The sequence below is a fragment of the Dendronephthya gigantea genome, unplaced genomic scaffold (assembly GCF_004324835.1).
Source record: "Dendronephthya gigantea isolate DGI-Jeju-01 unplaced genomic scaffold, DenGig_1.0 000140F, whole genome shotgun sequence".
In the NCBI taxonomy this organism is placed as follows: domain Eukaryota; kingdom Metazoa; phylum Cnidaria; class Anthozoa; order Malacalcyonacea; family Nephtheidae; genus Dendronephthya; species Dendronephthya gigantea.
The window spans coordinates 535,165-550,485 of NW_021163150.1; the positions used below are offsets into that span (position 1 = coordinate 535,165).

General features: G+C 39.5%; 1 protein-coding gene across 1 annotated transcript; it reads right to left on the reverse strand.

Annotated features, from left to right (window-relative positions):
- Window positions 1-1,058: 1,058 nt before the first annotated feature.
- LOC114536576 lies at window positions 1,059-14,538 on the reverse strand. Its single transcript, XM_028557921.1, has 26 exons — window positions 14,135-14,538; window positions 13,758-14,047; window positions 13,293-13,434; window positions 12,881-12,988; window positions 12,539-12,738; window positions 12,234-12,371; window positions 11,273-11,414; window positions 11,030-11,137; window positions 10,661-10,687; window positions 10,286-10,393; window positions 9,915-9,941; window positions 9,540-9,647; window positions 8,554-8,973; window positions 7,574-8,146; window positions 6,548-6,948; window positions 6,302-6,469; window positions 6,009-6,100; window positions 5,565-5,678; window positions 4,771-5,114; window positions 3,948-4,231; window positions 3,248-3,421; window positions 2,737-2,862; window positions 2,514-2,663; window positions 2,025-2,238; window positions 1,440-1,492; window positions 1,059-1,298 (listed from the first exon to the last, which is right to left on the reverse strand). The coding sequence occupies exons 2-26, from the start codon at window positions 14,022-14,024 to the stop codon at window positions 1,059-1,061; spliced, it is 4,728 nt and encodes a 1,575-aa protein (XP_028413722.1). The 5' UTR covers window positions 14,025-14,047; window positions 14,135-14,538.
- Between the last annotated feature and the right edge of the window lie 783 nt (window positions 14,539-15,321).

The window sequence follows — 15,321 nt, forward strand, 5'->3', positions numbered from 1 at the left end:
TGACACACGAACGACGAACGCGTCTGGCGCCAACTTCACAGGAAACTGAACGCCGATTTCGAGAGCTGAAGGACGACTCTGGATCAGGGTAAGTTTCATTATGAAATTGTTCAGTGTGTTGTACAGCTAGAGTAAAACAGAATAGCAATGCCTTGAATCTTGAGGAAGTGATAACAAGAGGCACTTGGTCACGGTAAGACTTCATCCAGAGCTGATACTCAAGGACGGTACTCGAGAACCAGCTCTGTCCTTCCGCAAAGTGTTTGAAACCGCAAAGGCGGCAAAGCTCATGTGCATGCACAAAATTTCCAAAGAGAATTTCAACGGTTTGACGTACTCTTGGAAAAAGATATGTATGTATTATTACTTTCAATAATTTCTTACCGAAACAGTACTCCCCAGTACCGTTGAAATCCAAATTCGATACAAACACTGTGTAAAGATCTTTTGCACACTTTGTTGGGTCAATATGAACAGGTTTAGCGTTTCCCGACTGTGATTGTGATGTAAACACGCTGTCGTTACCGACTTTACAAGTACTGAAGTCTGGCAATTTGTAAACGAACTCGTAATCTCCTGCTTTTACGTCGGGCTTTCCTCCCTTCTTCAGGAATACCTAACATGAAGTAGACAGAGAAAGATACTCAGAAGCCTGATACATGTCCAAGTCCTGAACAAAGCCAGGAAATGAAAGTAGGAAGTCAAGAGGACAATGTACTATTTTTACGTAGAATAAAAAAGCAATATTTCAGGATTCGCTTGCTATAATTTAGTAATAGTAATTTTCTGCTAATGTAGTAGTAATTTTCTGCTAATGTAGTAGTAATTTTCTGCTAATGGCTGGCATCACTCAATTCGTGTCAGCTAAGGAACAGAATTAATGAGATTAATTAAATTCGTACGTTTGTCTTTTTCTTCACGGTTATGAACTACCTCCACAGCTCTACTTTACTTCACATAACCACTGTTACTTACATTATAAGAAATTCCAACGTCTTCAGGTTTCATTTCGAAATTCATGGCGGTGTAGTTACTCCGTCGAGTAAAGCAATGAAACTTCAAATAGTCTCTTGTTTTTTTGCTCGTTCATTCAAAATTTCAAGAGGTTTTAGGTAGAACGAATTGTTTGCATCCTTAATCAATGATGGATCTCGGGTTATTGTAAGAGTAATATCTTCTGTAAGGTTGGAAGATGACATGTTCAGGCTCTTTGATTCAACTACAATATCAATCACGTTGGACGTGACGTTTTCACTCGAGTTATCCCAAGTGAAAGGATTCTTGTCAAACAAAGTGAGCTGTTAAAAAACAAGTGGAAGTATAGTTATTTACTTATCGTTTTTTCAAGGCGTATAATCGAAGAAAGTCCTCCAGGATGAATACGTTTTCTAGAATGCACTAGCTGACGCTAAGTTTGCATCATTTTTATCTCTTCTCACCTCGATAGCGATCGGTTGGACGTGAAGATAGCTTTTGTTGGGATTTGACAGAACTTGAAGTGAGGAAACATATATCAGATATGGTTAACCTTTTTTTCGGTTCGAAATTTATGTCAGTGCTATAGTTCTTGTACGTAAATGCAATGACAAATATTTGACAAGTTTTATAAAGAATAACGAAAGACATAAGCGGTTAAATACTGAAAATTGGATTTCTATTTGGACAACCCTTTCTAAGCGCTTATTGGCTGAAATAAAAGCGCGAAATCACCTGGGATAAATAGAGTCATCGGATTTGATTGGTTCATTAATCATGCTTCCTCCTCACGCTAATAGCGCTTGTGATTAGTTAATCTAATAGAGTTATCGGATTTAATTAGTTCATACCTCCTCATCTCGCTAATCTATTGCGCTTGTTATTAATTAATCTGACAGAGTAATCGGATTTGATTAGCTCATCCTTCTTCCTCTCGCTAATCTATTGCGCTTGTGACTGGTTAATCTGAGAGAGTGATCGGATTTGATTATGCCTCATGATTGGTTCATGATAGTAGGAGTTAAATCTGAACATAATAAACTACTTACCATCGCCTAAGCCAAAGGCAGAGCCTGACGGAGGTTTAAAGCGAGCACCTTTTAGCTCGCTTTCTTTCTTTCCTAAAGCGTAGGCAGATACCTTCTCCAAACTCATTGAAAGCATTTCCGTTTCGATCATACTCGGCCCTTCGTTTGATACCAAATAATCCAGTAGAATAACTTGAAGTTTCTCGACTAAATTAAAAATGCGCTTGACGTAACCCTAGAAAAAAGACGTTTACAAAGAAGGTGAGATACGCTTGCATCCTCCACCAGTGAAAGCAGAAAGAATAAAGGAGACTTTTTTGAAACGTTCGTCGAAGTATACAAATAATTTTTAAATGTCAAAACTTGACATGTAATTGAGCAACCAACTGAACAAAATCACACCCATTGAAAAAAAGCTCGGCTACGCTTCAAATAGTTGGCTTTTGAACAACCAGAGAGCAGGTCCCCGGTTCGCCCCGAGGCCCCGTACGCTTATGTACCAGCACATACCTCAGTTTTGTTTTCAGAGCGGGAATTTAACGCACCGAGGATCCAAAGTATGTCAGAAATTGCAGGCTTGGCGTTTTTGAATATCATATCGTTCTGCGTTAACTTCTCCAGTTCATCCGCTGTAGTCTTAATAGTGGTCAGCGCCGCATCCTGAAAATACATTTCAATTAGTTATCAAGTGGTATACGTGCGCGTCCTCATTCTTCCTCATTTATCCCTATACCTGTGCTTTTTCAGTTAACTGTTCTGCATTTCCAACAAGAGCAACAACTGAATCGCTGATTTGTTGGGTTTCGGACAAGTCTTTTGGATTCATTCCAGAAATAATCGTCAGCATATCTTCTCGTATCTATAATTTAAAACCAATGAGATAATCTGAAAGAGCTGTGCTGGCGTGTTTGTTTCTGAAACGTCACTAAATCCCCAGTAAAATATTCTAGACTTGTAGCGCCCTGGATTACCTTTCAAACCTGGTTTCGTTATAGTCATAATTGTCGTGAAAAAGTCATTTTCACGATGCAAATTAATGTGTCTTAATTTTCTCATTTAAATCGGCCATTGTTGACGGCACAATTGCGTAACTATAAAACGATAATTGGGGGGGGGGGAGTGTTGGTTGCTGAATATTGATATATCCAGTTCTGCCCGATGGATTGCTATTGTAAACTATTCCGACTATATAACTAGAAACCAGGCTTTATAGATCGGAGTCAGGCAATAACAAATAACTGTACCTGGTCAGACGTTTGTCCTGCTTCTAAGGCTTCGCTAACTTTCGATCCCAGGGAATTCAAAGTAGTCCCCACACTACAAGCTAGACTCATGGCTGTTTTATTTTCTCCAAGTTTTGCATATTCAGCAACCAGAAGTACCATTTCGGTAAGACTAAGTTTATCGCTTGGAACGACCTACAATGCAAATCGTACAGAAAAAAAGCGTTGACCATTTAGACCTTAAAGTTATTCTAAAATAAACAAACAATACCACCTTGTCTTCTTTTAAGCGTTTTTGAAAACCTCTGAGCAAGTGTATAACAAGCGCGATGGTCTTTGCAAACGTTTTAAAATTCTAATTTCAAAAGATCTTAGAATAATGAAACCACATCTAAAGCTTCCTACTGTATGTAACTCATGATGCCGACCTCAAACGAAATTTGAAGAGACGGATAGAATTGGTCTAAATAATGTGCAGTACAGTATATAATCAGTTTAATTTCCAGAGCACGCTAATGAGCTGAACAGCAAAAAAAATTTATTTCAAAATATAACTTTATGTTGGTAAAAATACTGAAAATAACTATATAAAAATAGCTGAATCTTGGGGAATATTCCTGAATCATGCGGGAACAAAATCCTCAGTAGCAAAAGCAACTTTTATCCACTTGGGAAAACACAAATTTCAAAGTCATTCAAAAACGTCAAAGTCCCAGCTTACCCGTAAAAGAAACTCCTCAAATGAACTTGACCCTATCGCATCCGTAATTTCCACGGAGACACTTAAGGTGTAATTGTTACTTTCCTCCCCAGCTGGTAGCCTATCAGTGTGGCTGATGCTCACACCAGATGCAATTGTACGATAATAGAACAGTGTCTTGCTCTGGTTGCTTCCGTAGAAGAACTTGTAGGTCAGCGGTGATTCGTGGTCGGACCATCTCTCACAAGCGAAAGTGAAATTTGTCGAGAGTGATATTCCGAAGGAAGGAGTAACAGAACACGTGCCTGGATTGAATAAAGTCAAGTAGTGTGAATGATATGTTTGAGCAATTGGTCCCTAAAGGGGGTGTATTCACATAAACCAATTTTGACAGGGCTGATCAACTTTTGACATATGGAATGTAGTTTGTCACAGTATTGCATTGACTTGCTATTGCATTCACAGTATTGCATTGCTGCAGTTGATTTGCTGCCCACATACATTGCAAGTCAACAAACCATAATTAAAACATCTATTAGACAAAACTGGATCATTTGAACAGACATTAAAATTGATCGTCTGAAACATGATAAGCTGTTGCTCAAAATGTCATCATAATTATATGTTATTTACCAGATTGGAGGTCCGTATAGGGAAATATTTCCCTATACGGACCGACTAAACTGGTAAATAATAGATTTATCTTTTTTATTACCCGTCCCCCATGCGTGCGTGCTTCTAAATCTGCGCGGTCCGTACGAGCGCTCCGTACGCTAATCAGATTACAGGAAACGCTAAAATATGAATTCGGACCGCAAGAAAAAAAATAATACGAGTTACTCACCCCCAAGCGGTGGTCCATTCACAAGAAGGGTAGTCCTCACTTCCCCGAATATTCCACTCGGACGCGTCGCTCGAAATGCCAGCGTATATTTTTTGCCAGGTTGCAGCGCGTCAGGTTTAATCGACAGATCCAGCTCGTTGATTGGGTTCCTTACCATATTCTGAAATTCCTTCGATGAAATCTCATGCAACGCTGACAGATTCAGCGGTTCAGGGTCGTGAATGTCATCGTATAAATGTAAAGTCCAATTGAACATTAACTCCCCTTGACAAAACGACGAACAGTCGGCTCGCATGATGGTCTTACCCTCAGCAGTGATTTTTGATTGACAGTTCTTGGAGCACCTGCAAAATTGTAAAATCACTTGTTAATAATGAAGTGAATGAAGTGAATGAAGTGAATGAAGTGAATGAAGTGAATGAAGTGAATGAAGTGAATGAAGTGAATGAAGTGAATGAAGTGAATGAAGTGGGTATGAAGTGAATGAAGTGGGTATGAGGTGAATGAAGTGGGTATGAAGTGAATGAAGTGGGTATGAAGTGAATGAAGTGGGTATGAAGTAAATCTAATCTAAATGAAGTGAGTTAAGTGAATGAAGTGAATGAAGTGAATGAAGTGGGTATGAAGTTAATGAAGTGGGTATGAAGTGAATGAAGTGGGTATGAAGTGAATGAAGTGGGTATGAAGTGAATGAAGTGGGTATGAAGTGAATGAAGTGGATAAAGTGAGTATGAAGTGAATGAAGTGGTTATGAAGTAAATCTAGTCTAAATGTGCTACTCGATGCGACATTACCCCAGCGTTAGCGTTGGAGGAAGACCAGTTGTGACGTAAAAGAAGATCGTTGTCATCGCCTGACGGAGACCAAACTCTGGATGAGTCTTTGATACAACGAGCAGAATTTCGTAACTGAAATAAAAAGGTTACACTAACCGAAGATTGAAGTGGATGTTAAGTCTGCGCATCGGTTCTGATCATAACAATGCCAGGTCGTGAAATAAAAATTTTGACCAAATTTCGTATGTTTCAGATTTTTCTCATCAAAAACACAAGTTCGTATTCATTTAAAGACATAGCAAACCTAAATGTTTTATGATATTCAGACAGAGCAGGCTAACAGGACGACGTATTTCAAAAATAACAGAAGTTCAAAATGTGAACAATCAGTTTGTTTACATACGGCTTTGACTTCCACTTCAAAATTCATTTTTCGAGCAGGCTACAGAACACTCGACTTACGTTTTCATTTCCATCATGTTACTGGTGTCCAGTACAAGTGTAGAATTTGAGGTATCTATACGACCCCGACCTGACCCAAAACAGCCACGAAACTAGAAAAGAACAGCATTGTATATGATGTGAAGAGTTCATCTTCAACAAAGTATCGCTGAAAACATGGAACAGTGGCGGAAAAAAGACGCTCATCTGTGAAATAAAGTGACTTGTCATGGTTAAGCCACTGGCTGGCAAGTTTAAATCGGTTATGTTAATCACAATCGATGGTTCAATAACGGTATTCTTGTCGTTCCTACCGAAGTAATGGGGAGAACGATATTATCGTCGTCAGAGACAAGTGGTTCACTTGTTAGATTGCTTTGAACAAACTCTTTATCTTCGACATCCCTGCAATACCATGCGAAATTCATGCCGTCTGTACCAGTAAAATCTGGATCCGAAGATGCGGAAGAGTTCAAGATGCCCTGGAAATTGGGATAAGAATCAAGTATCAGAAACGCTTTAACTGTTAGGAGTCGAAAGGTTATCGCATATCAACTTACAGTTAAGCCAAAAGGTGCGGTATAGAAGGACCCACCAACCACAGCAGCTTCAAGCCAGGGGGTTTGAACTACTTGGATGTAAAATGTGTCGCTTCCGAAAACATCAGGCAAGCCACGCATCTCGACCCGGGCACTGATCTCATAGAAACCGTAGGGTAAATCATTCCCGGGCAGTAAAAGATCGGGGCCAAAGATACTGGAGTGATAAGGTGACTTGGAGAAACTGTAAATAGGCAGTGTTGTCAGTTCGCGAGGATCATCGTCAAATTTAAGCACAGTCCACGTTGTCTTTGTCTGTTCCGTGGTCTCGCAATCAATGTCGTTCTGGGTGGACAAAGCAATGACGACTGAGCGGTATACTTGAGCCGCATTCAAGGCGTTGGACGTATTTGGAGGTAAACCTAAACATTAGAAATGCGGATGAAAATGCAAAGAAACAAATGGTTAAAGCCCTGGTCAAACGAGAATGATAGTTGATGAGAGTTGATGAGAGTTGCAACTCTCGCTTGCGTTTGACCGCGAACTCTCATACACTCTCGTGCACTCTCATCAACTCTCATCGACTTTGAACTGGTTCAGATTTTGATGAGAGTTGATGAGAGTTATCAACTCTCGTTCTCAACTCTCATCAACTCTCATTCTCGTTTGACCGTCGCATCGAGAGTTTGGAAAACTCTCGCTTCTCAACTCTCATCAACTATCATTCTCGTTTGACCAGGGCTTAAGAGGAGGAAAAAAAGATGAGATGATAGCATAGACTTTCGCTATACTCTTATTAAACCCAAAGAAGTTTCTAAACATGGCTATGCTGCTAATATTTACACTCCAAGGGGGCATTCACTGGGGGAATCTTTCACAAAGAGGGAGCGGTTAAGGAAGGGGTGGAGCGCTTTTTCCTTCCTGGGTCTAGGAACATTCGTCGAACATGTATATGCTTCTAATTCCTAAAATATGAAAACCATGAATCTGTACTTTTGAGATAATATACCACACAGCTCGGGTGAATTACGGAAGAATATGAATTACCTTTTATTGTCACGTTTGGATTATGGCAAACGAAAGGCAAGACAACGGCAACTATGTCTTTTGTTACCATGGAAACCTCGTTTGACGCGTTCATTCTGACGTCATAAGAGCCAATATCAGGATAGACATGCTGGAAGACGATCTCCTGGGTATTCGAAGTGTAATTCGGGAGAAACTTGAAGCGAGGTTGAGTCAAGATATTTGGGTTAATAGCAGTAACATCAAACTTTGTGGCGCACGAGTCGTTACCAAACACCAGGAGAGAACTATTGTCTCCCAAATCAACCCATATACAGGTCTGGGTGCCAAGTTTTTCCAGTGAAATTGTGAATGTGATGGTTTGGTTTTCTTTCACAGGACCGTCGCTTGTTAGACTTGACAAAACGACGCTTTCCATAAGTTCAATGCTACCGTGTGCAAACGTTGAATTGACGACATTTTCCAGTCGCAGGGTAATCTGACAGGTCTGACTGGTCTTGTTTGGAAAGATCTTGTCGAAAACACACTGGGACTCCATGATCATGCCATCTGTATCACAATTAATCGTCCAAGTCACAGTTGTAACTGGACCTCCTATTGTTAGATAAAACGATGAAATTTGCAAAAGTTAAAACTGATACCAAGAAAACCTGATACCAAGCTATAAAGTGCATTTGCTCGTGTTACACAATGCAATTTTCCTTGCAACTTCAATGCAAATATAATTTTAAGGGATGCTAATTTGTGAATGTGTTTGAAATGCTAAGAAAACGTTAGCATATCGTAAGAATGTTCGTATTTGACAACTTTAGATACATCAGAAGTAGAATTGCATTGCAAGTTGCAAGGAAAGTTGCACAGTGTAACGCCGCCTTAAACATCTGAAATTCAGTTTCAACGCATTATAAGAAGGGACGGTCTGTTAATCGATTTCACTCCTAGCGAGTGATAAAGGGCAGCATGTTAAACAGAGGTACACAATGTTTACAGCAACATATTACCTGCATACGAGCAATTGAATTTCACGGGATGTTCAGCTGGGAAGATATTTCCCTGGCTCCCACGACCCTCGATGTTGACCCCGAAGTCCGAGTAACTTGCTAACGCTGTGAAGCCCGCTTGGGTGATGATTTTCAACACCTCCACTTCGATTGATGAGGGTGAACTAGACAGTAAATTTGAAGCCACGGCGCTAATATTAACAACCCCATCAGGGTCAAAGTGGCCTGGATCAGACACTAAGCAATCGCATTGTCCACTAACGTTGGTAAGTGGGCCTGCATTGCAGCATGGGATACCGTTGTATGATACAGCAATTGTGACATTTGTGCCAGCGGTCATGTTCCACACAACAGTGAAACTTTGCGCAAATTCCTGAGGTGATAAAGGATTTAGTGCGAAGCCAGCAATTGAAACATAGCCTGGCGGGATCGATACCAAATTAGTCGGAATTGAACTTGATTGCAAAACTGCTCGAGTTGCTTGATGAATAGGCGAAGGACTTGTAGTAATTCCTAAATTCCCATGAGTTGTTTTAAGCAGACGAGGCGTTGATACGGCAGTTGGAAAAACTGAGATGGCCCCAGGGGGGGCAGGAACTATTATAGAAGGAGAAGCGGTTGGGACTGGAACTGGAACTGTGGAAAAGCATTATTAGGTAAGTATTGCTCAAAATTGAACTGATAGGTTATTGGGCGAGAGGTACTGTTGTCATATGAATGAAACGTGGACTACGTGGTCAGGTGAAGGGATGATAAATATTCTACAGACCACATGCAGCCAGTCTAGCGGCAGAAGGCTGAAACTGATAATACGCGTTTTCTATTTATTCAGTATTGTTATGATTTTATCGTCCGCGGCATTTCAACATATTTGTTGGAGTAACTTCATTGTAACAACTTCATGGCTGACAATCAAACTGCGTGTAGTATCAGACTTGACGTTATCAAGAGAAGGGTCCGTTACAATAAAGGAAGTCAAAACTTACTTTGACATTGCGACCCAGTAAAACCATTAACACAATTACAATCGTAGCCGTTGGATAATTCACGACATGTTCCGTTATTTAGACATGGATCATTCAAACAGTATTTGACTATAAAGAGAACAAACGGGTACCAACAAATTTCCATGAGTTGTTTTAAGTAGACGAGGAATTGATAACGAAGATGTTGTATTCAATGGGGTTATGGGAATGAGATGGTCTCTGAGGAAGTAGGAAGAACTACGGAGGTTTTTGAAAAAAAAAGAAAAAAATTCTGGGACTATTAACTATCCCAGAACCGTCAGAAATCGGAGAACCTTCAGAATTTCCAGAACGGTCAGAAATTTCTTAACCTTTAAAAATTTTAGAACTACTTACTAGGGGGAGACGTGGTTGGGGCTGGATCTGTAAAAAAGCACATCATAATTATTAGTAAGTATTGCTTAAAATTGAACTGATAGGTTCCTGCGCGAGAAATATTTTTGTTGAATGAATGAAACGTAGTCTGTTGAAGGGATGATAAATATTCTACAGATCACATGCAGTCTAGCGGCAGAAGGCTCAAACTGATAATACGCGTTTCCTATTTATTCAGTATTGTTATGATTTTATCGTCCGCGGCACTTCAGCATATTTGTTGGAGTAACTTCATTGTAACAACTTCATGGCTGACAATCAAACTGCGTGTAGTATCAGACTTGACGTTATTAAGAGAAGGGTCCTTTACAATAAAGGAAGTCAAAACTTACTTTGGCATCGCGACCCAGTAAAACCATTAACACAATTACAATCGTAGCCGTTGGATAATTCACGACATGTTCCGTTATTTAGACATGAATCATTCAAGCAGTAGTTGACTATAAAGAGAACAAATGGGTAGGAACAAATTTCCATGAGTTCGGTTTTAAGTAGACGAGGAATTGATAAAGAAGATGTTGTATTCAATGAGGTTATGGGGATGAGATAGTCTCTGAGGATGTAGGAAGAACTACGGATGTTTTTTAAAAAAATGAAAAATTTCTGGGACTATTAACTATTCCAGAACCGTCAGAAATCGGAAAACCTTCAGAATTTCCAGAACGGTCAGAAATTCCAGAACCTTTAAAAATTTTAGAACTACTTACTAGGAGGAGACGTAGTTGGGGCTGGAGCTGTAAAAAAGCACATCATAATTGTTAGTAAGTATTGCTTAAAATTGAACTGATGGGTTACTGGCCGAGAAATATTTTTGTCATATAAATTAAACATGGTCAGTTGAAGGGATGATAAATATTCTACAGACCACATGCAGTCTAGCGGCATAAGGCTCAAACTGATAATACACGTTTTCTATTTATTCAGTATTGTTATGATTTTATCGTCCGCGGCACTTCGACATATTTGTTGGAGTAACTTCATTGTAACAACTTCATGGCTGACAATCAAACTGCGTGTAGTATCAGACTTGACGTCATTAAGAGTAGAAGGGTCCATTACAACGAGTGATAACTTACTTTGACATCGCGACCCAATAAAACCATCAACACAAATACAATTGTAGCCGTTGGATAATTGACTACATGTTCCGTTATTTAGACATGGATAACTCAAACAGTGATGGACTACAAAGAGAACAAATAGGTACGCTTAGAGTTCATGTGGGTAGCTGCAATTTCGTCGACGGGCAAGCTTCAGCGAAACAGTCATTTAGGAATACATCTATAAAGAGAAACCATAGCAGAATGATCTACACATACCCCCCATACATCCGTAGAACTCCATCCTCACAACTGGTTGAATGTTGTACTCGAGTGGATAGAATCTCACATAACGTGCTATGACCATGGGCTGAAAATCGTTGCGAGTAATGTTCTTGTTGTTCGCATCCATATAAAAAAACTGTTCAAAAAATCGTTGAGTGACTTAACGTGAATGTCACTGATTGTCAAAATGGCGACAGAGCATAGGAAATCAAACGTATGGATTTCAGTTGTAATGAAAAGTATCCTGCTCGCGAATATACGCAGCGGTCGAGGTAATTTTTCGTTTTGTGAACGGAAGTCCTTAACTGCTGAAAATGTATTAACCGATATATGAAAAGAATGAAAAAGAAAGGGAATTTGCAACTAACAAAACAGGGATAATCAAAAGAAAATCGAAAAAAAAATGGACCATTCTCCCTTTAAACTAATTTAAAACTAGGAAATTTCATTGTTACAGCTTCAAAGTTAGCAAACCAGTAAACCTTCAAAGTTAGTAAATATTACAGATTATAAAATAACATGTATAATAACGTGTGTTTTGATTTCTGGAGGCCGGTGTTTGGATCAGGCCATGCAAACATGGACGTTTTAATGGTTTCCCGTGTTTTGATGGCCTGATCCAAACACGCGGAAATGTTGCTGGAGCAAAATCACTCGACTTCGGCTCGTGTTTCGCGCGCTTTTCCATCAAGTAATTGTTTAGTCTTATAGAGTGTGAAAAAGACCGCCTTGCGTACCCACTTTTGAATTAAGCGGAATCGTCCGTTTCATTTTCTTCTCATATAATTTTATACGAGTTTGAATTTCAGTGCAAATGAGACCAAAAAAGTATCTTCAATCGTATTTGATTGAAATAAGTCTTTTCATTTCAAGCTGGACCTTTTTTTTTTGCTCTAGCATGTGATTATCTGAGCTCGCTTATGTTTGTATAGACAGTGCATAAAATGCTTTATACCTGACCAGATGAAGTTGATATGTACGAAAAGTAAGTGCGGCTAGACGATGCTGTGTAGGTCATTTTGAATTTGGTCACCGTTACGCCGATAGTGGCTTCCTTGCCTTGCGTCAACAAGTATGTCAACGTTGTTTTCATCTGATAACAAACAGAAATTAAGTGAGCTTTCGCATTTTGACCATTAGCGTACAGGGAGGGGGGCGCATGAGGAGGATATTAATCATTCCCCTCCCCCAGGTCGAGAAAACTGCTTCCGACCCGCCGCACCCAAATCGAAATCGTAACGAAAAATTCAGGGAACTTGCCGTGAAATCAATCTCCAGATAGGAATTTGAGAAGGGTGTTGGACTCCAACCACCAAGTGTAACGTGAGGTATAGCTGTTTGGTTCAACCTCGCGAATTTTGCGTTGTAGAGGCCGTAACGCGAACCCTTTGGCGAGCTTGTGATTTGGGCGTCCAGAATATCGCCGCTTTCCATTCCAAGAGGAATTGAACCAGAGCAAGCTATAAAAAGGTAAGAGTCTCCTGTTTATTGCAAATACATTTATATATCTTCACGAAAATAGTCCAATTTCCTTTAAGTGGTAATCACACGAAAGCCAGTTGTTCGCGACCAGGAAAACTTATTGATAAATGAAGAACTCACTTTCACAACGAGTGCCTTTAGTTAGTGCAGGACAAACACAATTATAAAGACCCAGCTCTGAACTGACGCAGTTTCCGGTGTTCTGACATGGGTTGGTAGGAAAACAATCTGTAAGAGAAATACTTTTTAGACAGACTCGGGAGTACTCGTCTTTTATTGTCGCAGTCATCGTTACATGCACAGGAACGTTGAAACGCCATTCTGCATGCGAATGAAATCCAACCTGGGTATTGCTTTGACCTTCAAAGCTACCGTGCTGCGACCGAAAACCGTTCCAGAGTAAAAAACGGGGCTTGAAAAGTTGGTCAACATCACATACCCCTAACCCCCCCTCCTAACCCCCCTCCCCTCGAAGCCTCGTTCGCCACGCCCCTAATCAATTAAATCAATTCTAATGTTTCAACTGTCTTACCTTGAGCGCATATATGGAATTCCACTCGTAGACCAATGTGATATACGGTTTTTTGCGGATTGACGCGAACGTATCGTGCCTCGATAAGCGGAAAAAACGAATATTTCTTCGTAGTTTGCAAATCATAGTCTCCAGGAAAGATCTAAACACACGCAGTGTACGAAAAGTGCGTGAGTAAGACATTGAAAAAATTCCCCCAGTAAAATGCATCTCAGGACAGTCGTAAATTACTCTGCTTACGGGGGTTAAACAAAGTCATACCATTGACTATACCTAAACTAGATGTTTATTTTGATTTTAGATTCGTACGATGAAAAAGTTTTATTGGTAATTTTTTTACCTCACCTTTCACTTTCTCGTTTTTTCCACCCTACCCCATATCTTGCTGTTCTTTTCAGTTACCCACCATTTTTACTTCGGGCTGTACCCCCTCCCCTTCCCTTTCTAGGTATTGACTACACACACCTTGTCAAGATCGGTAAAATCTGTAAAGACTGTAAATGCTACGCCATCGTCTCCATAGCTAACAGTGAAGGTTTTCGCTCCTTGTGTACTGATAGAGTCCACAGTTGTCGTCGATTTAAAGTCGATTTGCAGCCATGGATTGGAATCAGCGATGGCTGGAGTCCAATAGCCTGTCATGTGATTCAATCGGGCGTAAATGTCACGATGGTAGACATCGTAGTTGGAAGAAGCACTGATCTCAGAATCACGAATCGCCGTGCTTTCCATTCCAGCAGGGACTGATTTGCAAGCTAATTAATGTAATAAAAAATTGAATTGCAATTAGGGGGATCTTTCCGCTTATTGGGAAAACAGATTGTAAAATCAACATTGCGTACCTTTTAAAATTTCCAATACGGAGAAGAAAAGCAGAATCTAAAAGATTAAATTGTAAAATAACTGTGTTAATATTCTCGCGTAAAAATCTATCTAAGCGAAAAACGTAATCAAAAATTCGACGTGTTCAGGGCCCAGTTTCACGATAGGTGGGTAACGCTTTCCATTATAACTTTTTTCAATCACTTTCAATTGCTCGTTGTTTCATATACAAGACTTGATTTTATCATGTTTGCCTCAACAGCTTTTAGTTGGTAGTTTTGGTACCATGTTGTAATGTCACACCATGCAAATGCTTAGTTTGAAAGTTCAGATCTATTTAGCATGATAATATTATGTTAATAGTTATAATTATGCTGCTTCGTGAAAGGCTTTTGGAGTTCATAACATTTGCAAAGTTTGTATCCAAGCCTGGCAATGATACTAATTTCAGTATATTATATATACTCTTTTTTGTGGTGATTTATTTCCTTCTTGTTAGCTAAATCATAAGTTAATTAATTGCTCTACCATTGGGTAATCTCATTCCCATTGCATGAGTTGCCATATTCCATTACGTATATCATCTCATGGCAATATATTATTAGCGATTAATTATTTAAGATTTGAAACTCAAATTATAAACAAAAACAGACAAAGGTGCCGGTGCGAAACGCTGTTTCACCGTTTTCAATTCTATTGTCGTCACCGGCATTGAATTTAATTAAGCCAAGCATCGCTCAATAACTGGAAATGCTCTGTAGCAAACAAACAAACCCAATAAACTATGCTATCGATCTGGAGAGGCTAAATTGCTAATTGAGGCTAAATATATCTTCCCGCTGAAATTCCTTCACAAGCACCGCGAAAACAACCGCTTAAATCTTTGGCCTCCATACTGACTTATGTCAGTTATGTGCCTACACGTATCCGGCTGATACAACACAACTTGAAATTAATGATAATTTTTTTGCATTGAATAAAAACATACGAATGTATGTCGTAGCTATGTCCTTTTTTATTTCAAGGGAAATTCTTCACATTAAACGGGTTACATTAACTAGTTTCTTCTTTTATTAAAGGCACATGCACTCTCAACATATTATATTACATCCTTATAACATAAGCCTTCACTTACCGAAAACACGTACATGACAACTCTTATCGTATTGAACCACTGCAAACGTGGCTATATACACATAAAAGGTAG

Coding starts and splice junctions, on each gene's coding strand:
- LOC114536576 (XM_028557921.1), bottom strand. CDS start 14,024: ATGGAAAGCACGGCGATTCGTGATTCTGAGATCAGTGCTTCTTCCAAC. Junction 10,688..11,029: donor TATTGGGTCGCGATGTCAAA/GTAAGTTATCAC, acceptor GCTTTTTTACAG/CTCCAGCCCCAACTACGTCT. Junction 1,299..1,439: donor TCCAACCGATCGCTATCGAG/GTGAGAAGAGAT, acceptor GTTTTTTAACAG/CTCACTTTGTTTGACAAGAA.